This window comes from Schistocerca serialis, chromosome 3 (genome assembly GCF_023864345.2).
Source record: "Schistocerca serialis cubense isolate TAMUIC-IGC-003099 chromosome 3, iqSchSeri2.2, whole genome shotgun sequence".
NCBI lineage: Eukaryota > Metazoa > Arthropoda > Insecta > Orthoptera > Acrididae > Schistocerca > Schistocerca serialis.
The window spans coordinates 957,770,950-957,794,858 of NC_064640.1; the positions used below are offsets into that span (position 1 = coordinate 957,770,950).

Here is a 23,909-nt window from a genome sequence, read left to right on the forward strand (position 1 = left end):
TCGTCAGGAGCCGACTGTCTTCACTGCTGCTGTGGTAGCCTTATTTATAGTCCGTGGACGGCTTTTGATTGGTCGGCTTATGATTGGTCGGCGATTAGGTACTGCTGTCGCACACGGTGTCACTGTGTGCGCCGGTGGCTTCACCGCTTCCGTTGGAACTTAAACCTTGGAAGGAACGTCTCTGCTGCTTCTCTGCATCAAGCGCTCGTTTCCATGCACAGCTCAGACGGTATCCGCTATCGCGGTTAAAGTTGCTTTGGCTCATTCTTATTTCAACATCCTCATGGAGCACATGAACAGCATACATACGAACATCCAGTTCACTGTGGAGATGGAGAAGGAAGGGATACTGCCTTTCTTAGACGTTTTAGCACAACGACAGCCGGACGGGCGTCTTGGCGACCCTGTATACCATAAGCTGACGCATACCGATTTGTACCTGAATGCATAGAGTTTCCATCATCCTGCTCAGAAGGGAGCCGTTTTGAACACGTTGGTATATATAGCAAAAAATGTTTCTGACGAGGACCACTTAAGGTCCGAGATTAACCGTCTGAAGTATGTGTTCCGAAAGAATGGCTATGGTGCACGCGATATAAAGGCAGCTTTCTCCAAAAAAAGGAAACGTGAAAATGCTGCACACTCACAGGATGAAACACCGATTGCGGTTCTTCCTTTTTGTGGCGCGATTTCCTGCAAAATAGGAAGAGTTCTGCGTAGACGAGATATAAGACCGAATTTTCGTCCTCCTAAGAAAATTAATGAGATGATACGCCCTGTTAAGAGCAATCTCGGCCTCAGGGTCCCTGTAGTTTATAATACACCCTGTGAGTGTGGAAGTAATTTTATAGGTCAGACGATTCGTACCATTTCCGACCGCTGTGCAGAACACCAACGCCATGTTAAAAATAGAGAACTGGAGAAATCTGCAATTGCGGAGTACAGCTTCACGAACAAACATAAAATTTTGTTCGATGAAACAAAAATTCTATCCCATGCCTCCACGTACTGGGATTCTGTTATTAAGGTGGCTGTTGAAATAAGAATGAGCCAAAACAACTTTAACCGCGATAACGGATACCGCCTGAGCTGTGCATGGAAACGAGCACTTGATGCAGAGAAGCAGCAGAGACATTCGTTCCAAGGTTTACGTTCCAACAGAAGCAGTGGCGCCACCGGCGCACACAGTGACACCGTGTGCGACAGCACTACCTAATCGCCGACCAATCATAAGCCGACCAATCAGAAGCCGTCCACGGGCTATAAATAAGGCTACCACAGCAGCAGTGAAGCCGCCCTCCGCCGCCGCCTGTAGGTGCTCGCCGCCGCCGCCGCCGCCGCCTGCAGCCGGTGCTCGCCGCCGCCGCCGCCGCCGCCGCCGCCTGCCGGTGCCCGCCTCCGCCGCCATCTGGTCGCCGCCGCCGCCCTTCTCGCGCGCCGCCACCATGTCCCAACCCACCACCACTATCATTTTCACCTCTCCCTCCGCTGCTCCAACCACCATCACATGGAGCTCATCCTCCACCCCACTTCCCGTCCTTACTTCTCTCCCTGTCCACCCCACCCCTGCGTCACTTTCGGCTGTAACCACCCCCAACTCCTCCTCCCCTATCACTATCGCCCCATCGACAGCTACTGACTTTCCGCCGCTCCCTGCACCGCCTTCGACGGGCTCCAAGCCAGCACGGATCTCGGCTCGACGTTCCACAGTCTCTGTGACGCCCACGCCCCCTCCGTCTGCGTCATCCGCTGCTCAGGGTGGTCCTGCCCCCGCCATCTCCCCCTGCAACCCGTCCCCCTGCCCCCTCTCCACCCAGTCGTGACCACGAAACCTTCAAAGCGTCCGAATGTTGACCCTTCCCCCGAAGTCTCCTCCAAAAAAACCCCCAATCCCCGAGACCCACCCACACCCATGGACGCGGTCCCGACCCCCGCCCCCGCCACGCCTGCCACCCACCCCTTTGTCCTCTCCAATCCTGACCCTCAATTCCTTGATGCCCGCTCCCTCACCCTCGCCATCCGGAAATACTACCCCAATGCCCCCATCTCCCTTCTGATTCCTCGCAAGGACTCGGTCCTCATTAAATCCCCCAATGCTTCCTTCCACACCGATCTCCTCTCCCACATCCCCCGTATCCAATTTGGCCAACGTGCAACCCTCACCCCCTACCACACCCCGTCCTCTCCCCATCAGCCTCAACCTCCCCGACGTCCGCCAACCTTCACCGCTGTGATCACGAAGCTTAGCCCCGTGATCACGGAGGCTGAGGTGTTGGCGAAACTCAACTCCCGACCCGACATTGAAATCCGCTCAGCCTGTCGCATCTTCAGTGATGCTGGGCCGACTTTTCTCATGTGGTTATTCACCGAATCCTCCTCCTCCATTGACCGACTCCTCACCGAGGGAGCCCTCATCTACAGTCAGCGCCATAAGGTGGACCCTTCCCGTTCCCCAGTCCAATCCTACCGCTGCCAACGCTGTCTCACCTACAACGACCACGTTAACTCTGCCTGCAAGATCCCCCTACTTGTCCCCACTGCAAAGCCTCACACTTCCTCAGGAATTGCCCCAACCTCACCCTCCCCCCTCGTGCAACACTTGCAACGAACCACATCCTACCTACTCCTCGAAGTGTAAAGCGAAACCTCCACCAGTCACCCCTGAGCTCACTGTCCCTGTCCATCCTGTTGATGACCCCATCCACCCCAACAACTCGCTCCGCCCTCCCCCTACTGCCGAGGACATCATCCGTTTCACCACCATTGTGCTCCAAAACATCCACCCCTTCCAGCGCTTACACACTCTTTCCCAAATCGCCCTCGCTGCCCGTTCCATCTTCCATCTTACCACCTATGCCACATACTCCCACAACCAGGCCCCCTCACCACCCTCGTCTAACTCTCCCCTCCCATGGTACAACAACCCTACCATATCCTGTACCACAACATTCGCTCCCTGCCCACCCACAATCTCCTCTTCCTCCACACCCTCCATCAGCACCGTGTGGATGCCTTCGTCCTAAATGAAACCTTCCTTCAACCCCGTATCTCCATCTCCACAGCTCCTTACACCCTACACCGCACTGATAATCCGTACCCTCTGGCGCGTGGCGGAGTTGCTATAGGCCACCTCAAGCACCTCCGTGTCCGGCCCCAACCTCTCCTTAACAATCCTGCCGAGAATCTCACCCTCAGCCTCTTCTTCCCCACCCTTACCATCACCTGTGCCACCATTTATGTCCGCCCTCGCACCCCCATCCCGTACGATTTCCTGGCCCACATTGACCGCACCTTCTCCACCTACGTGATTGCCGCCGACCTCAATATCCACAGCCGTGATCCTGCTGACCTCCAGTGGTGGCATCAGTTTCTCACCACTCTCCAGGGCGACCTGGTTCCCCTGCCTCAGCACACCCGACCTGAATCCAACACCACTCCTGATGTGGTCCTTGCCTCTCCCAACCTCCTTGGGCGCATCACTGCAGATGTCCTTGACCTCATTGGCAGTGACCATGCTCCTGTTCTCCTCACTATCTCTACTGGTCGCCATCCCCGCAACGCTCCTCGCCCTGACGTCCCTCCTCAACTTGTCCATGATTACTCCCGTGCCAACTGGGATGCCTACTGGGACTCCATTCATACCCAGGATGACGGCCGCGACCTTACCATCCAATCTCCTGATGACATTTCTCGTGCTGCTGCCTTCCTGCACCAGACCTTGTCTGACGCCGTCGCCACCCATATCCCCACCAAAGCCACCCACCCTCACCGCCCTGCCCTGCCTCCACAGGCCATCCTTCTCCTTCGAGAGTCCCGCCGCCTTTACCGCTCTTTTCTCCGCACTCGTGACCGGGATACACTTACCCGCCACCGGCAATTACAACGACACATCCGCAACCTGCTTACTGCAAAGAAACGCCGTGCCTGGTGCCAGACATGTACACAACTCAACACCACGCTCCCCATAAACTCTTCCAAGCATTGGTCTGCTTTTCACCGCCTTACTGGGAACCCCTCCACCCCCCAGTACCCTCTCCTCCTTAATGACCGTCCCTTTCCTGACAACCTCAGTAAGGCCAACCACTTTGCCTCCCACCTCTCTGATGTTTTTTCCATCCCAGATGATCCCCACTTTGATTATTCCCTCTTCCCTGATGTCATGGACCGTACAAATACCTCTGTTCCTCCCCTTGCTCCTAGCTTCCAGTACTTGGGCCACACACCACCATCTGAACTTAACACTCCCATCACTACCCAGTACATCAGCCTCACACTCCGCACCAAACGCAACACTGCTCCCGGCCACGACTGTGTTACCTACCGCCACCTCAAACACTGCCCTCCCTCGTTCCTTTCAATGCTTGCCACCCTCTACAATGTCATCCTTGCCACTGGCTTCTATCCCAACCTGTGGAAAACCTCCCGTATCCTGATGTTCTCCAAACCCAACAAGCCTCCAACCAATGCCTCTTCCTATCGTCCTATCTGTCTCACATTGGTGTTCAGCAAGCTCTTGGAATCCATCCTTTCCCGGCGCATCCATCACCACCTCCGCCAAAATCACCTCCTCCCAAACACCCAATGTGGCTCCTTCCTTCTCTGTTGATGACCAACTCCTCCGCCTCACTCATCTCCTCTCCCTCCAGCTTAACTCCCGTCGCTCTGCCATTTTTGTCTCCCTTGACCTCGAAAAGGCCTGCGACCGTGTCTGGCATCCCGGTCTCCGGTTTAAACTCCAAACCTACGCCCTTCCTATCAACTACATCCGTCTGGTGGCCTCCTTCCTCTCCCACCGCCCCTCCTATGTTACCATCCCTAATGCCACTTCCTACACCTTCTACCCCTCTGCAGGTGTGCCCCAGGGCTCTGTCCTCTCCCCTCTTCTCTACCTCCTGTACACGGCAGATATGCCCCAACCCCCCACCCCCCTCCAGTCCACCTCTTGCAATATGCTGATGACACCGCATTCCTCGCCCTCGCTCCTACCCTCCAACGGTCCCAACGCCTTCTCCAGAATCACCTTGACCTTTTTGCTGCATGGTGTAACCAGTGGCTCCTGAAACTCAACCCTTCCAAGACCCAGGCAATCATCGTAGGTCGTACCACTCGCTCCTTCCGGCTCCTGGATTTCTCCCTTAATGTCTGCGACCATCCTGTCTGCCTCACCCCCACCCTCACCTACCTTGGCCTCACCATTGACCGTCACCTCACCTGGATCCCTCATCTCCGCTCCATCCAATCCAAAGCCCACAACTGCCTCCGACTCCTCAAACTCCTCTCCGGCCGGACATGGGGGTTGCATCCCTCTACCATCCTCCACACCTACAAATCCTTAATCTGTCCCATCCTCTGTTATGCCAGTCCTGCTTGGATATCTGCCCCCCCCCCCAAATTCTATAAGTCCCTTCAGATCCTTGAGTGTCATGCACTCTGCCTCGCCTTCCGTATACGCCTCCCGTCCCCCATGCGGATCCTCTATGATCTCATTCCTTTCCCCCATCTGCTCCTATTCCTCGAACATATCCGCATCCTCTACACCTCCCGCCGTCTTGAACCCCCTCACCCCCTGGTTGCTCCTCTCCTCTCCGATACCCGCCCCCTGCCACGTCTTCACTGTTGTGTCCCCCCTACCTTCCATCTCTACACCCTACATCTCCTTTCCCAATGTGGCTTCCATCAACTCCCCCTCCCGGATGATGCCCTCTCTCCCTCCATTTACCCCTCCTATCAACTCTGATCCTCACTCCCCCTCCTTTCCTCTGTCCTTTTCCCGGGCCCCCTCTCCCACCTGTTCCATCCTCTTTCTTCCCCACCTCCCCTCTCTTTGCCCCCTTCTCTCCCCCACGTCCTTTTCCATTTCCCCCCTCTGCCTCCTCTCATTCCCTCTCGCATCTGCCCTTCTCCCCCCTTTATTAGTCCTCTCCCTTCTTGGTTCCCCCCCTTTTCGTTTGTTCCTCTCCTCCCGCCATGTTTTTCCCCCTCCTGCTGGTCCCCCCCCCCCCCATCTGCCTTTGGCTCGGGAGTGTCGTCTTTGTGCTGCCACTTTCGTGCAGTGTTCTACAGTGAGTGTTCTACAGTGCGTGTTTTACAGCGAGTGTTCCGTGTTGTGTTTTTTGGGACTGGTTGCGAACGGCCATCATACTGTCGCTGGGTGTGCCTTTTATCTCTTGCGAACAGAAACCAGACTGTTGCCATGTTTTTTAATTGTGTGTCTACTATGTTACTTGTCTGATTCCTGTGTATTTTATCTACATTGCCAACCCCTTTTGCTTTCTGTTTTAACTTTCCGCAATTTTACGCCATTTTACACTTTAAATCACCATTTTATCGCCTGTTTTTCCTTGTTTCTTTCTTATTTCTTTATTTAAAAAAAGTCTGTAGGCTGTGGAGCAGCGTAGTAAGCTGCTGCCAGCCCGCCCACTTCGGGGGGAATTTAAAATCAATAAGGAAAAAAAAACAGCAGTGAAGACAGTCAGCTCCTGACGATGACGATGGAGGTAATCGTCGAAAGCTCGAGATTATATCCACAACTGATGCAGCAAGAATACCGAGAATGTTTCACGTATTCAAAGTCTCTGATGTTATTGATTTAGCATACGTTAAAATTCAGGAGTAGGTAAGAAACACGTATTTTCTTGTTTTGTCAAAAAAATTCCTGCTCCGGGATCAGGCCTCCAAAGATGACACTGCGAACACCGTTTTGAAGATCCGAATTTCGGAAATTTTTTAAAACTTCTGTATCTTTGTAACAGTTCTAGATATTTTGTCAGTTGTTTTTGTTTGAAAGATAATTGCTTTATGATTACAAAGGTATCCTCCATTTGGACATATCTGTCAAAGTTCTTTTACTGTCGCCTTTGAACTCTTTTTAAAATTTACAGAAAAATTTTTTTTTCAAAAATGCCAATCCAGAAAAGTTAATTTTTTTTCTGTTGCTTAGTACCATGTAGTACTATATTCTCTGTAAAGGTGAGCTTCCACTTTTAAGTTGGACCGGTTTTAATTCTTTTAACTTTCAAGGGTAATGTATGTTTTCACTGAATTTGTTTCTTACTGATCTCTTTGTTACAATGTTTATTTCTATTGCCTTTGTTGCAGTTATTTTTTATCACTTTCTTTGTTGCAGTTATTTCTTTTCACTTTCATTGTTGCAGATATTTCTTACACTTTGTTGTAGTTTCTTGTCAGATTCTTTTCCGTGGTTGTTCATTACAGGTTTCTGTATTGTAGTTGTTCAGTGCTAATTTGTTTACTGAAGAGGCTTCTAAGAAATCTGAGACCATCGAGTTGAATATTGTGCATCCTACTGTAAAAAGGTGCAAGTTTTAACTACTGTTCCACAGGTATTTTCAAAGAAAACAGTTTTGAACAACGTTCTATCAGTATCAAAGTACATGGTAGACAAATCAAGAAATGTGAGATCTGTAAAAGGAGTCTTTGGAAGACGAGATCTCTATTATGGTCATCCTGTAGGAGCAGCTTAAGTTCAAATAGTGCAGTCATTTTATCTAGGAGATAAATGGGATTGTTCTCAGAAGAATGTCAACAAAAAAGACATTATAACTGTCACAGTTGAAGGTCAAAATGTTGAGAAAGTGAAGAGTACATGACTCGCAGATTAGAGAAACTTTAGCAGTTTATAAGAGCAACTATACAACTTCACATATTGGAAGATCAAAATTTTATGTACTACGACCTAAGAGGGTAGTTCCACACCCACCTAAAGATGTCTGTTTATGTACGTACTGCGCGAATTTTGAACTTTGTGTGGTAACTTCGAAGAACTTACTGAAGCACGTGGCATGTGACACCTTGGTTGGGCGTGTGAAGTCATTAGTAGGCTGTGACGTAAAGCGAGAGACTTGTTTGTTTCAAGAATGTGGTGACTGCCCTGGAAAGGGAGGACTGTCTTTACAGACACTTGGCCTGAAAGACATAGCATATAACTCTGCAGAAATTACATATGCAACATGGGAGGAAAATAAACTAATTAAGAAAACTGTTGCCTTTGACAGTGTATTTGATGAACTTGGTGAATGGCCAGTGAAAGCAGTAACACACTAGCATCCGAAGAAATTGCAACAATAACACACTGTAGAAGTGAAAGGGTGTGTACAGGCTGAAGAATTATGTTTGGTGCTTCACTGTGATTTTACTGCAGAAATTACATATGCAACAAGGGAGGAAAATAAACTAATTAAGAAAACTGTTGCCTTTGACAGTTTCATTGATGAACTTGGTAAATGGCCAGTGAAAGCAGTGACACACCAGCATCCGAAGAAATTGCAACAATAACACACTGTAGAAGTTAAAGGGTGTGTACAGGCTGAAGAATTATGTTTGGTGTTTCACTGTGATTTTGCTGAGAACAGGTCTGTAATTCTCCCATAAGAAGTACAAGGGTATCATTGGAGTAATGATCAGGTTTCAGTTTTTACAGTAGTGAAATATTTTCAAAACAAGAGCACAAGTTTTACAGTTATAAGTGATGACACAGGACATGACTCAGCACATGCTTTGCTAGCAATACGCAAAACTCTTCAATTGCAAACAGGGGCAGAGAAGACCATCATAATTTCTGATGGTGCTCCTAGTCATTTTAAAAGTCGTTACCAGCTGTTTGAATTGAATAAGTCACTTGTGCCAACTGACTGGGCATACAGTGCAACTGGTCACAGGAAGGGTTTTGTGATGGTGCAGGAGGCCGGCTTAAGCACCATGCTACAAAACATAATATTTTCAGACCAAATACAGCTGAGATTCATAATGCTTAGGATTTTACATGTGTCGTGAAATCTTACACATCCGCAGTCCTTATTGTTTTGTCCAAAGAGGAAATCGAAGAGCCGGCCGATGTGGCCGAGCGGTTCTAGGCGCTACAGTCTGGAACCGCGCGACCGCTACGTCGCAGGTTCGAATCCTGCCTCGGGCATGGATGTGTGTGATTTCCTTAGGTTAGTTAGTTTTAAGTAGTTCTAAGTTCTTGGGGACTGATGACCTCACCAGTTAAGTCCCATAATGCTCAGAGCCATTTGAACCATTTTTGAAATCGAAGAATTTCGTGAGGAGAAAAAAGTAGAATGGTCGAAACAAACTACTCCTGTGAAAGGAATTCAGAAGACACATTTTTGGATTGAAAGTGATTGGCGAACTCATATTGCATACACTTTAAAGAGCTAGAAAGAAGAAATTTCGTTCGTCTGGTCAACACCTCAGAAACAGCAGGAAAATATTCAGATTTACAACCTGAGAAGAGAGATGTTTGTGGCGTGTGTGTATGACTGTGACTGGTGGACTGCAGAGATTATAGACACCAGTTGTGAGTTACACGAAATTGTAGTGAACGTTATGCTACCACATGGCCCAGCTGCTAGATATACATTTCCAGCTGAAGGACAGCTACAATGCCATCAGTGCTCACTTCCTTTTCACAATGTTTTGAAGACTGTAAATGCTCCAGTTCCTATTGGTTCAACAGGAAGGCATTACTCTAAATCGAACAAAAATGCTGAAGCAGTGGAACATATTTTTATTTCATTGACTGGCTAATTTAAGTACAAAACAAAGTGCACAGAAGTTGTATAAATTGAAACCTTTAAGTCTTTGGACCTTTCACCTACATTTTAGAACCATTTAAAATGCTTGAAAAATGAGTCTCTTACTCATTTTTCAAAACTAATACTATGTTAAATAAGGCTAGGTTTTGATTTTTATGAACCTGTTATGTGATAATTTGGTAATAAAACATGTTTTACGTACAGCAAAAATTTCAGTTGTTTATAAAATCTGTTCAACCTAAAGGTAGAATCTCTCGTTTACAGGAAATTTAGAACTATATGGTACTAACCAACAGGAAAAAAATCAAATTTTTTTGGATTGGCATTTTTGGAAAGAAAGATTCCATAAATTATAAAAAATGTTCAGAACACTACAGTAAAAGAACTTTGACAGATAAGTCCAAATGGAGGATTTCTTTGTAATCATAACTGTTCTAGAGATACAGCATTTAAAATTTTTTCCAAAATTTGCATCTTCAGAATGGTATGTGCAGTGTCATCTTTGAACGGCTGTATCTCCGAGCAGAATTTTTTTTGGAGAGAAAAAACGTGTTCCTTAACATATGCTAAATTCAATAACATCTGTGACTATGAAGGTAAAACTTTTTCCTAGCCTGCCTGAATTGATATGAACTATGCCAGACAGAAATCTGCTAGTCCAGTAGCTATATAGCTGCTGTTCAGGAAAAAAAGGTTCTATTTACAACAAAAAAGATAAAAATAAAATGGATTCTATCACTGGCAACCAGGAAATGAAAGCAAACAGCAGCGTTTTGTTTCTTACCCAGAACTTGGACGTTAAGCTTGCTCCTGGCGGTGTGTCCGTCGGGATTTGTTGCTATACACACGTAACCGCCTTCATCTACAAATTTTTGTATGTCTTTCACAATCAGCGTTCCGTTTGGAAACACCTGATGTCGATGATGTTCTGGAAGCAGCTTCCCTGCAATGAAGGAAACTTTTAAGCATGCATCATATTCGTATTTATATCACAATCCTATTTTATTCTCAACTTTGGAAAGAAACTGGAAATCATGGGAATGGTTCACGTCGAACATAGCCATTTTATATCCACTAAAGATAGAGCTGCGTTTCTGGGGGTCTCCTCAGCGATCCATTCACTTTAACTTTTTTAATTCTCAAAGAGGAAAAAGATGCATTTCACTTATATTACAAGTGGTACAAGAATCATCCATCAGTGACATTATCAGCCAAAGCTAGTAATGATATTGGATTTCATCTACATCTAGGGCGTTTGTAAATGGTACATTGGTTATACATTAAGGCGTCATAGCAGCTAGTCTCACAGCCTTTTCGGTTCGTGGGTAGAGTATCGATCTGTACAATATTTTTGAAATCGTTCCACACGTGAAATGTTAGGAGCCCGGAAATAAATAATAGTCTTATACGGCCAGATTCTGAAATCAGTTCGAGAAGGCTCTGTTTTTTTATTATGCAGTGATGTCGCTTGTTCACTTGCGTATTTGGTATGTAAGAAGTTAAGGCGAAGTGCAGAATTCTATTAGAGTTTGAGAGGCGAAACGAATCCTAGTAAGACTACGCAGTAATTTTATATGCAGCGAATAAAACGATCAAGTTGTTTGAGCGTGAGGAGGAGGAGAAGATTAGTGTTTAACGTCCCGTCGACAACGAGGTCATTAGAGACGGAGCGCAAGCTCGGGTGAGGGAAGGATGGGGAAGGAAATCGGCCGTGCCCTTTCAAAGGAACCATCCCGGCATTTGCCTGAAGCGATTTAGGGAAATCACGGAAAACCTAAATCAGGATGGCCGGAGACGGGATTGAACCGTCGTCCTCCCGAATGCGAGTCCAGTGTCTAACCACTGCGCCACCTCGCTCGGTTTTGAGGGTGAATGTTTGAGGGTGACGTTGAAAATGGCAGAGGTAATGAAAGTAAAGAATAAAATGGAAATGAAATCATATGTGATATAAATGTACCATTCGCGTGCAGGCCTGCTTCTGTAAATAGTGACCGTTGGACAACGGAACAGAAAGAAGATCTCTGTACGAAAAATGAGTGGTTGATAGATACAAAAAATCATGAAACTGGGGTGCAAGAATTGTAAGAATGTTGGGATGCTGGGGCCAGTAAGAATTCGACAGGGAATGAATATGCCGCAGCATCCAATAATTTCTGTATCACGCATTGGAGAAAGTACAGCGGACCAGATGACATCTCTTCGAAACGAAATCTTTAATGAGAAACGAAGTTCAGCTTATTAGTCTCCCGCGAATATATTATTTAGAGCAAGCTGTAGCGATAACGGATCAGTGCGTATCTCAAAATGTAGTGTATCATCCGAAACTACATGTCTCGAACCTCGACTGAGCTAGAACGTACCGTGTTCAATTATTTGTGCTGCCAATCCTCCAATCCGTCACCCGTAAATTTACCGCGCCCGGAAATTTTGAGTTAACTGGAACCAGCAAACTACTTTTCTCAGTTTGGCAGTACATTCACACAGGTAAGTTATTACCCAAAAACTATAACATTACAAAAATTACACACCGAGATGATAAATCTAGCAATGTTCAGTCACTTATACTCTTCACCGGCCACGAACACTATAAGTATATACTGACACGACAATCGCCTCCACTCTCTTTCTTCCCACTCCTGACTCTTTGTTGATGCCTTCTCTCCAAATCTATCGAAATGATTCTACATCGCTCATACACCTCGCTTCACATAACACGTTCGATTTTCAGTTTTATACAAAATCCGTGTCAGTACGTTTACATGCGACACATCTTTCGAAAGACGAAAATCGAATTTCAGAAACCGTTTTTCACTGTCGTTACAAGGTCTGAAGAGCATTCGCTAGCCCATTCTAATACGTAATGTGGAAAACAGCTAATCCAGTTTCTGATTCTGTCAACAGAATCGTTATTTCTCTTCTCTTAAATATTACAGATAGACAGCTTTATGCTCAGTCTAATATTTCTGTTTGTGCTTCACTACACAATAAATCCATATTAACCGAATATTCTGAAAATAAGATGCAACCTGAGAACTCAAGCACGTTTCAAAACTGGTTGCATTTACAGGGGAGCGAAAATCGATTGCGGAACTGGAAAACAGGCAACCAGAAGCGGATTTCCAGAATCGATTTTGAGTGTTTAGATGACCACCCAGAAGCGATTTGGGAAATCGGTTTACGAAATCCGATTTTGGGAACCCCACGTAAACGGGGTGAATTTTACATTCTTCTGTCCATAGAAAATGAATTCAAACAACATGATAACAAACTAGAAAGTACACAACAGAATATTTGACAATAATAGTAATCACGTTAACAACTACATTACATAAACAGAAACATAATTGTACCAGGAATTAACTTAGCAAAACTCATTTTGAAACAACCTTTTCAATGTGTGATGAAGATACAGCAGGAAAGAAGTAAAAGCAAATAATGTGAAAAGGAAAAAAGACTATCTATCAGCCTGTAGTGTTACCTCCACAAAGTGAAAAATCATTGGAATATGTGAGAGTTAAAGCACTGAAGGATGACGAGCCAGTAACAACTAGAGTTTTTAGAAACGCCTACAAAGTTGGCAAAAGGAACCAAAAGTAGGTGATTTTGAGTCGGAAATTGATGTTCAGGAATCAAAAGGCGTGGACATGAGTCGTATTCTTCGTTCCAGGTTTGCATGTATCAACCCATTGCTGCTGAAATGAAAGAAAGAGTCATCAAAAATATAGCTGAATCTCAAAGCAAAATTTCCTTGATACTTCATGAAAGCCAATTGCCTTCATTTATTTGTATACGTACAATGCTACCTGATACGATTGAACCTAGTAATATAGTTCTAGATTTGACTGAAATAGAATGCATGTCAGCTGAAGTACATTCAGTGCTGTAATGAATAATTTAAAGACTTCAGGTTTTCGCCAAGAGTTTTTGGATGAAAATATCATATCTGTGAGATTTAAAACTTTCTCGGCGTACATATTGTTCCACAAAATTTCGGGAGAACTGCCGGATGTCTGTAACTTCCTGCCACAGTATTTCGGCGCAGAGTCTTCTGGCCGTCTTCAGGTGATACTGGCGCAAACGCACTGAGCTCTGGTATTTAAGGCCTCGCTAGCACACGCGTGGTGGATTCACTTGCCGGCCATTGTGGCTGAGCGGTTCTAGGCGCTTCAGTCCGGAACCACGCTGCTGCTACGGTCGCAAGTTCAAATCCTGCCTCGGGGATGGATGTGTCTGATGTTCTTAGGTTAGTTAGGTTTAAGTAGTTCTAAGTCTAGGGGACTGATGACCTCAGATCTTAAGTCCCATAGTGCTCAGAGCCATTAGAACCGTTTTTAATTCACTTGGTGCTGCACGTGTGCTACTTTGAGCCCTTTCGATTCTGCTGCGCTGCGTACCCTCCATGGTGAAAACTCGCCGCATTGATATCAATTCGATTGTCTTCCTGCAGTTCCATGAAGAGGTGCTTGATCATGTTGAAAGATGCAATCGCCATCCCCGAATTGCTCTTGAACATTGCAAAGCAAGAAGTTCCTTAAAACGTCACAGTCTATGCTGTGATAGAGCCATGCAAAACAACAACGGGTGCAAGCCCCTCCATGCAAAACACGACCACATCATAACACCATCACCTCCGAATTTTACTGTTGGCATTACACACGCTGGCAGATGACGTTCACCGGGCATTCGCCTTTCCCTTCCATCAGATCGCCTCATTGTGTACCGTGATTCGTCACTGCAAACAACGTTTTTCCACTGTTCAATCGTCCAATGTTTACGCTCCTTACACCAAGCAAGGTGTCGTTTGGCATTTACCAGCATGATGTGTGGCTTATGGGCAGCCGCTCGACCATGAAATCCAAGTTTTTTCACCTCCCGCCTAACTGTTATAGTACATGCAGTGGATCTTGATGTAGTTTGGAATTCCTGTGTAGTGGTCTGGATAGATGTCTGATTATTACACATTACAACCCTCTCCAACTGTGAGCGGTCTCTGTCAGTCAACAGACGAGGTTGGCCTGTATGATTTTGTACTGTACACGTCCCTATGAGAGACTGCAGGGCACTTTCACTTCTGATTCGGTGTTACGCCGCTTCATGCTCTTAGGGAAGATGATCTTTATTACGATTTGACTTCATACATTATGATGAAATGGTGGGCAGTAGTCAGTGGTCTTGCTTGAGTGCTGTAGGGAAGGAATAATGGTAAGCTTTACTTGCGTTCAAAGGAATACGGCGCCGATTTAAATGACTGTTGCAAAAGCGCACGGCGACTGTGGGCTGAGGGAAGCGCGTTTTTTCTGCGAGACCTGGGTGGAAACATTTCCGGATGGCCGAGTTCCATGGTCTCATTGTGCAGACACGTTGGTTCGCGCTGGTCGGTCGGCATCCGCGTCCACTGCAATGGCCAGTGCATTACAGACCGGCAGTAAATCAGAGGATGGACCCTTGTTAGGCAGGAAGCCGACGAGACAACTGTGAGCGTTCTGCGAAGGTCACTGGCGCCCAGACGTCCAAACTCTGTTACAAAACATATTTGTGAAAGCACGATGCTTTCAGCGACTTTATGGCCGTTCGTTGGAAACGTCGAAATGGACGCAACAGGGAGATAACAAGCCTTTTATGGAGGGATGTGGTTCCATCATGGTCATTGAGCCGTGGCGCGGCTCTCGGGCGCAAGACGCTATCGATGACTCCTCTGGTTGAGGTTGGCACTATGTGCGATCGCGAGCGCCTCCTGTCGGAGCGGGTCCTAACGGGGGAGTGAGTGCGAGTAAAGGGAGTCTGGGGCGGACAGCAGGGGAGAACGGACATTGCGGCCGCACTCTGAGGCGACAAGAGAAGAGTTGAGCAAGGCGGCAGTCAGCTTTCCGGGGGGCGGAGAGTTGCGGTAGTCCAGCGAGCAGACGCCAGCTCCGGGAGCAGTGCTCCGGTTTGTGGATGTGACGTGGGTCGTATTTTGGCGCAGTATAGTTTGCTTGGTACGCATCTGCTGCTCCCTTTATGCCCACGTGTGTTGTTCTGTCCGTATGTGCATTGAAAAGGTTACGCTCCGGCTGGAACAGTGGCTTGTGCTTTACGTTCATGTACCCTGACTCATTTGTTTTGCTGCAGGCAGCTGTAATTTCAGAGATTTTTTTCGTCAGGATTGTCTTAGCCCGGTGGTGCCTAGTATCCGAGAACAAGACAGCTAACATGTGACCTGTTTTGGGTTTTGGAGTCCTGTTTGGGTAACGTAGCTATCATGCACACAAATGTATTGCTGACGAGTGAGGTTAGCCCTAATTTTGTGAAACTGCGCTTTCAGTGACTGGGTCGTCTGCTAAATTAATTAATTTAACCTTTGTTGTGGTGTTTTTTTGCTTTCAATGGTGAATTTCTTGTCATTCATTTGTGTACGTTTCGCCGTTAATGATAACTGTAAGATAGCAAGGTCTTGAAGGGCTTGCGTATCGTGACTGTATTTTGGCTACTGTTTAATTTGATTTCTTGTTTATCGGTCTGGTGAAAACTTATGCCAAGTTTACTAATTCCCGCCTGTGGTCCGGAAGTTGGTTTGAAAGTAAATCCGTGGGTAAATCTTTACTAGACCTAACTGTTAACTGACCTTGCGTTGAACTAATGCCATTATTAAATCGTTTCTTGTGTGCTATAAATTGTATTACCATAGACAAGGAGACAGGGCACATTCTGTGGTCGAGGGGTGGGTACGGTTGCTGCTTTGCGCGTGGCGTCTTGTCGCTCGCTATCATTTCCCGTGTTAGTACGGGCGGCGTGAAATTTGTTTGTTCGCTGTTGTATGGCCGCTAGTCAGCTGTGCCTGCTCCCGCTTCAGGGTGTGCCGTGTTTCGTAAGGCGTACGCCGACTTTGTCACTGTTACTCCTGTGTTGTTGCCGGTCGCTTACCGAAACGTTAGTCTGTTTTAGCACGGTGGCCACTGGGCCGTGACGACGTCGGTTGATGACCAGCGTTGGGGCGGTCGTCCGCTCTGAGTGGCTTCGGTCGCTTGGACTTGGCAGTTACCTTCTGATTAAACAGATCAAATTTGTTTATTTGCAGTAAATTCCTAAGTAGTGTGTGAGAAAAGTTGTAACTGAGCTTTTCATGATTTTACACAATTCAAGCATTTTGGTAAGGCACTTTCCTATCTATGTTTTATTTAAATGAGAATTCTTTATTGGGGTTATTCACCTGTTGAAGCTTAACATAAAATTTGTAACTTTGCTTTCATGATTTTATTTTATTTAAGCATTCTTGTAAAGCAGTCCTTTATCTACGTTTTATTGACTGGTAATTCTTTATTGGTGTTATTCATTGGTTGAGGGTTAACATATGTTTGTAACCAAGTTTATGTCCTTGCTTAATTGAGATTTGTTAAGAGCCTTTATTGCTGGAAGATCATTAAAGCTTGGGTGCTTGTAATTGTGAATACTGTTGTCTATGTTGTGGGCTACCCTTCCACTTCCACAGCCAAGCTGTCCTATCTACCAGTACAGTTATGTTGTTAATAAAAGACACACCGTAAACGCGTGTGAAAGAGGCCGTCAAGCTGAATCTTTTTTCCTTTTCTCCCAATCAACGTTAAAGCCTCTGATTGGTCAAATCAGTGTATGCAGAGCAAGGGGCGCTTTCTGAGCTTTGAATGTTGCACTCCAGCTCGTGATTGGCTTGTGCTAAAGTGGGAGAAGTCTAAGATGTAAGTGGGCTTTTGCTACCGAGTTGAGGAGGAAAGCAGACAGAAAGAGATCACTCTTGTACTGGCGCTTCGCTAGTAAAGAACTGCAGGTCTCTACCTAAACGGTGAGACTTGTGTTTAGTGAACCACTTAGAGCCTGTGCCAGTCACCTTCTGAACCGTCAGAGGTACTGCTTTTAGCATCACGTACACAAGTGATGTGTGGGTGTACTTATTTGTCTTGAGTCGGCCGTCTAAACATTTGACATATTCCGTCACGCATAGTCATGGCACGGAGTCAGATTGGTTTCGCAGACCAGCAAATGGGTCCACCTGTTCATTGGAATCCACCAGGGCGTCAGAGGCTCATAGGGAAGTACCTGTATTCCGAATTAACCGAAAGCGAAATCGCGCACTTGTATTTTTCGGGCACATGCCATTAATAACAGACTGCAGCTGTCCATGACTTTGGTCACCAAACGCATTATGATGTGCCGCCCTGACCAGCAGGAGGGTAAAGTATATACTGCTACGGCGTAGGGCTCCAATTTATGTTTCTGAGCACCCTGTTCTTTCGAACGATATTTTTTTCTATTATTGGAGTAGTAGAGTACAGATAATTGATGGCTCAAAAATGTGTGTGAAATCTTATGGGACTTAACTGCTAAGGTCATCAGTCCCTAAGCTTACACACTACTTAACTTAAATTATCCTAAGGACAAACACACACACCCATGCCCGAGAGAGGACTCGAACCTCCGCCGGGACCAGCCTCACTGTCCATGACTGCAGTGCCTAAGACCGCTCGGCTAATCCTGCGCGGCTACTTGATGGTGGTGTAGTTCTTGTGCCATAACCCGGATTCACATGTATGAAGTCAGGTAAAGCAATTAGTGTTCTGTTTAGTGTCGTGTGTCGATCTCCAGCTGATCACTTTGTCCAACATAAACCCCATGTTTGTGAAAGCAATTGTCAAATAAAAAATGTTTATGTGACGTTTCTTTAGTTATTTTTGTTGTCTTGTGATGTTAAGGATGAATAAATCTATTGTCATTTAGATCACAACTTCTCCCTGAGTTCTGATTAACAGTACCTTGCCATTTTTATTAAAGTCCAGATTCTAAAAGAGAGTAGCAAGCTTGCACCTTTAGGTTCCTACTTCACCATCACACCGGAAACAGTGGACCTAGGCATGTTTAAGTGTGTGGAAATCTCGTATACAGACATATCACACAAGTGACACCCGAGCACCTGACCACGTTCAAAGTCTGTGAGTTCCGCGGAGCGCTCTATTCTGCTCTCTCACGATGTCTGACAACTGAGGTCGCTGATATGGAGTAACTGGCAGAAGGTGGCAGCACAATGCACCTAATATGAAAAACGTATGTTTTTGGGGGTGTCCGGATACTTTTGATCACATAGTGTAGCTGTAGTGAGGAACGTCTTCACGTGCAGTCCTGGAAAAGCACGTCCTGCCTGCACTAGGCAGCTCGTTGGAGTGGAAACGACAGGCACACGGTGTGTGTTCTGTTAAAGAAGGACCTGATCTGGAAACCCCATTTTATTCAGGTGTTATCGTTGGAGAATTGTGACAGGTGGATGGAATATGGGGAAATTATGCTGCCACGACGTAATGATTGGCTGGATTTGCTCAAGAACATTATCTGAAGAGGTGAAGCTGTGTTTCACGTTGGGAGAGTCGTCAGTCGACACAACTGCCATTATTTGGCAGAAACAAATCCAGGAATGTCATCTGAAAAAAATCACAAAGTTGACCAAAATTAACATTCTGGTGCAATATGACCGCGGATTATCTCACTGGTCCATTCATACTGCGAGACATCGTGAACAGCTAGCAGTGTTACCATATGCTGAATAAATACACTCCTGGAAATGGAAAAAAGAACACATTGACACCGGTGTGTCAGACCCACCATACTTGCTCCGGACACTGCGAGAGGGCTGTACAAGCAATGATCACACGCACGGCACAGCGGACACACCAGGAACCGCGGTGTTGGCCGTCGAATGGCGCTAGCTGCGCAGCATTTGTGCACCGCCGCCGTCAGTGTCAGCCAGTTTGCCGTGGCATACGGAGCTCCATCGCAGTCTTTAACACTGGTAGCATGCCGCGACAGCGTGGACGTGAACCGTATGTGCAGTTGACGGACTTTGAGCGAGGGCATATAGTGGGCATGCGGGAGGCCGGGTGGACGTACCGCCGAATTGCTCAACACGTGGGGCGTGAGGTCTCCACAGTACATCGATGTTGTCGCCAGTGGTCGGCGGAAGGTGCACGTGCCCGTCGACCTGGGACCGGACCGCAGCGACGCACGGATGCACGCCAAGACCGTAGGATCCTACGCAGTGCCGTAGGGGACCGCACCGCCACTTCCCAGCAAATTAGGGACACTGTTGCTCCTGGGGTATCGGCGAGGACCATTCGCAATCGTCTCCATGAAGCTGGGCTACGGTCCCGCACACCGTTAGGCCGTCTTCCGCTCACGCCCCAACATCGTGCAGCCCGCCTCCAGTGGTGTCGCGACAGGCGTGAATGGAGGGACGAATGGAGACGTGTCGTCTTCAGCGATGAGAGTCGCTTCTGCCTTGGTGCCAATGATGGTCGTATGCGTGTTTGGCGCCGTGCAGGTGAGCGCCACAATCAGGACTGCATACGACCGAGGCACACAGGGCCAACACCCGGCATCATAGTGTGGGGAGCGATCTCCTACACTGGCCGTACACCACTGGTGATCGTCGAGGGGACACTGAATAGTGCACGGTACATCCAAACCGTCATCGAATCCATCGTTCTACCATTCCTAGACCGGCAAGGGAACTTGCTGTTCCAACAGGACAATGCACGTCCGCATGTATCCCGTGCCACCCAACGTGCTCTAGAAGGTGTAAGTCAACTACCCTGGCCAGCAAGATCTCCGGATCTGTCCCCCATTGAGCATGTTTGGGACTGGATGAAGCGTCGTCTCACGCGGTCTGCACGTCCAGCACGAACGCTGGTCCAACTGAGGCGCCAGGTGGAAATGGCATGGCAAGCCGTTCCACAGGACTACATCCAGCATCTCTACGATCGTCTCCATGGGAGAATAGCAGCCTGCATTGCTGCGAAAGGTGGATATACACTGTACGAGTGCCGACATTGTGCATGCTCTGTTGCCTGTGTCTATGTGCCTGTGGTTCTGTCAGTGTGATCATGTGATGTATCTGACCCCAGGAATGTGTCAATAAAGTTTCCCCTTCCTGCGACAATGAATTCACGGTGTTCTTATTTCAATTTCCAGGAGTGTATTTGTGGCCCCTGATAGCACAGTGGGACAATGATGCGGATATTCTTTTTCAGTACGACAGAGCACGACATCTGCTTGGCTGCGTTGTTCGTGGCTGGCTAGACGAACATTTTCAAGGACATTGGTTGGGACTGCGAAGACCCCATGAATGGCCTCTGAGAGTCCCTATCTCACCCCTTGTGAGTTCTTCTGGTGAGGTTGGGCCAAAGAAGACGTGTACCAAACAAACCCACGTACTCTGGACGGGTTGTAGAGGATCACAGTTGTCTTCGCAAATATACCTGTGACTTTCCTGCAGAAACCAACTGATGACATTCCTATACATTTACATCATTTGGTGAACAACACATGAGCATATGTGAAATTTTAGTGTAGTACACATATTCTCACGGCCCTGAGAACCGACTAAAACTTGTTCCATGTGCAAATATTCAATAATAGAAAAGTTATGGACATTTAAAATTGGGGCGCGACTTCTCACCCATCCTGTATTTACGTCATTTACAATCTAATCAAAACATTGACTGTTACAAAACAGTTCACTAACGAGGTAATATGGACGTCGCATCATTCTATACGTATTTGAAAATGGCGATAAATGATGAAGTAGTCTGTCGTTCATAAACATTAATTATCACACGAAGCTGTTCTGGTGCATTTTTCTAATAATTATTTATTCTAGTTCCACTCGCAGGAATTAAAGCTGTCTTCTTAGATTCCTACCTAACCACATACTCGGAAATCGCCTTCGGAAATAAACAGCCAAGTATGTATTTCTTCCGTCGATCTCTAATCACACGGGAATGTTGAATAACGTCTAATATTGCAGAACATACCTGTATTATCTTCATAAGAGAGTCTCAGATGTGTTAAGAACGCTAAGATGAATAAATATTAAGTATCGAACCTACATCCTTGAACTCTGTATACTAAGACAGTCATACGTTAGGTCTTAGTCATTGTCAAATGTATCGGCTGTCATAGCATATCTTGAAGGCTTATATCGTTGACGCGTTACATTTAATGATAAAGGGGAAGTGTTGGTGGCACATTAACAATGCGCCATTGCCTTAAAACGGCATACTGAATGTTATGTTACAAAACAGCTAACCAAACGAAAATGAGTATGGCTCTTGCCACATCTATTGTCGATATTGCTTGTGACTTTAAGATATCGTAAAGTTTGTAGAAAGTCTCGTGAGATGAGTGTTAGCATTCGTAGAGCACAATCTTGGCGGGAATGTCATGTGAAATGGACTGTCTTGGTGGAAAAGCTATTGTAAATATAGCTAATGTGTTTCGGTAATACTTCTGAATGCCGAAGGAACTTTTTGATAGTCAGTCAGTATTTGAAAATGTTAGTGAATATAGTTGATTAAATCTTCAGAAACTTTATTTCATCGAATAATCATTGGAAGCTACCTCAGTAACACAATATTGTCACCAGATAATGTAGGGTGAGTCAAAAAGGACTTTATAACTTTGGAATGATTTAGAAATTCATTGAAATAACATTCAGAATCGGTAGACGTGTCATTTTGTACGAAACAACCTCAAGTTTCACATAAATGTGTCAAGTATCATTTTAGTTCAATGTGAGTACTGCATGTGACGCAGCAAACATACTACCGGTAATCCATATCTTCCCACACTCGGTGCAGCAAATCGGGCATAACTTATGCAGCAACAGCTTAGATTCGACTTTCCATGTCGACTAAAGTGTTTGGTGGCGGAGGAACATACACATGGTCTTTAATGGAACCCCAGGGAAAGAAATTAGTTGTGTCATGTCTGGGGAGAGAGGTGGCCATCAACACGCGGACGACCTGCTGATTTATCACGTCGCAGTGAACAACCCGTCTCAAAAAAAGTTGTTGGGCCAAGTGTAAATTGTAGGCCCGCTTAGAGGTTCTTTCCCTTACTCGGTGCGAAATTTACGTCGAACAGTTGTTGCAAAGTTCGTTTCAAGAAACCAAAACACACAATGAGCACGATCTGCTCCACTGAAAGTAACCATTTGAACTGTACAACTAAGCTGACCCATCTGGTGGCGGAATGGGTGGTTGTTGTAGTGGTCTTCAGTCCAGAGACTGGATTGATGCAGCTCTACATGCTACCCTGTCCCGTGCAAGCTTCTTCATCTCCAAGTAACTACTGCACTCTACATCCTTCTGAATCTGCTTAGCGTATTCATCTCTTGGTCTCCCTCTAGGATTTTAACTCTCCATGCGGCCCTCCAATGCTATCTCGGCGATCCCGTGAAGCCTCAGAATATGTCCTACCAACCGATCCCTTCTTCTAGTCAAATTGTGCCACAAATTCCTTTCCTTCGCAGTTCTGTTCAGTACTTCCTCATTAGTTACGTGATCTACCCATCTAATTTTCAACAATCTTCTGTAGCACCACATTTCGAAAGCTTCTATTCTCTTCTTGTCTGCCGGCCGCGGTGGTCTCGCGGTTCTAGGCGCGCAGTCCGAAGCCGCACGACTGCTACGGTCGCAGGTTCGAATCCTGCTTCGGGCATGGATGTGTGTGATGTCCTTAGGTTAGTTAGATTTAAGTAGTTCTAAGTTCTAGGGGACTGATGGCCATAGCTGTTAAGTCCCATAGTGCGCAGAGCCATTAGAAGCATCTCTTCTTGTCTAAACTATTTATCGTCCATGTTTCACATCCATACATGGCTACACTCCATACAAATACTTTTAGAAAAGACTTCCTGACACTTAAACCTATTGTATTGTATTGTATGTTAACTGGGGACCTAGAAACGACGGATAGGCTCCGTCCCCGCCGCAGCCGCAGTGGTCCACAACCCCACGACGACTACTGCAGTCCACTTTACCCCTCCACCGCCCCACACCGAACACAAGATTGTTGTGCGGTTCGGCCCCCGGTGGACCCCCCAGGGAACGTCTCACACCAAACGAGTGTAACCCCAATGTTTGCGTGGTAGAGTAATGGTGGTGTACGCGTATGTGGAGAATTTGTTTGCGCAGCAATCGCCGACATACTGTAACTGAGGCGGAATAAGGGGAACCAGCCGGCATTCGCCGAGGCAGATGGAAAACCGCCTAAAAACCATCCACAGACTGGCCGGTTCACCGGACCTCGACACAAATCCACCGGGCGGATTCGTGCCGGGGACCAGGCGTTCCTTCCCGTCCGGAAAGCCGTGCGTTAGAGCACACGGCCGACTGGGCGGACACATCTAAACCTATACTCGACGTTAATAAATTTCTCTCCTTCAGAAACGCTTTTCATGATATCGCCAGTCTATATTTTATATCCTCTCTACTTCGACCATCATCTGTTATTTTGCTTCCTAAATAGCAAACCTCGTCTACTACTTTAATTGTCTTATTTCCTAATCTAATT

General features: G+C 46.5%; 1 protein-coding gene across 1 annotated transcript in view; it reads right to left on the reverse strand.

The window, feature by feature from the left end:
• LOC126469630 (Down syndrome cell adhesion molecule-like protein Dscam2) overlaps nt 1–23,909 on the reverse strand; it is a 50,096-nt gene that overhangs the window by 25,028 nt on the left and 1,159 nt on the right. The window contains exon 2 of the mRNA XM_050096756.1: nt 10,342–10,500. Coding sequence (XP_049952713.1) covers nt 10,342–10,500 — 159 coding nt within the window. The remainder of the gene's footprint in view (nt 1–10,341; nt 10,501–23,909) is intronic.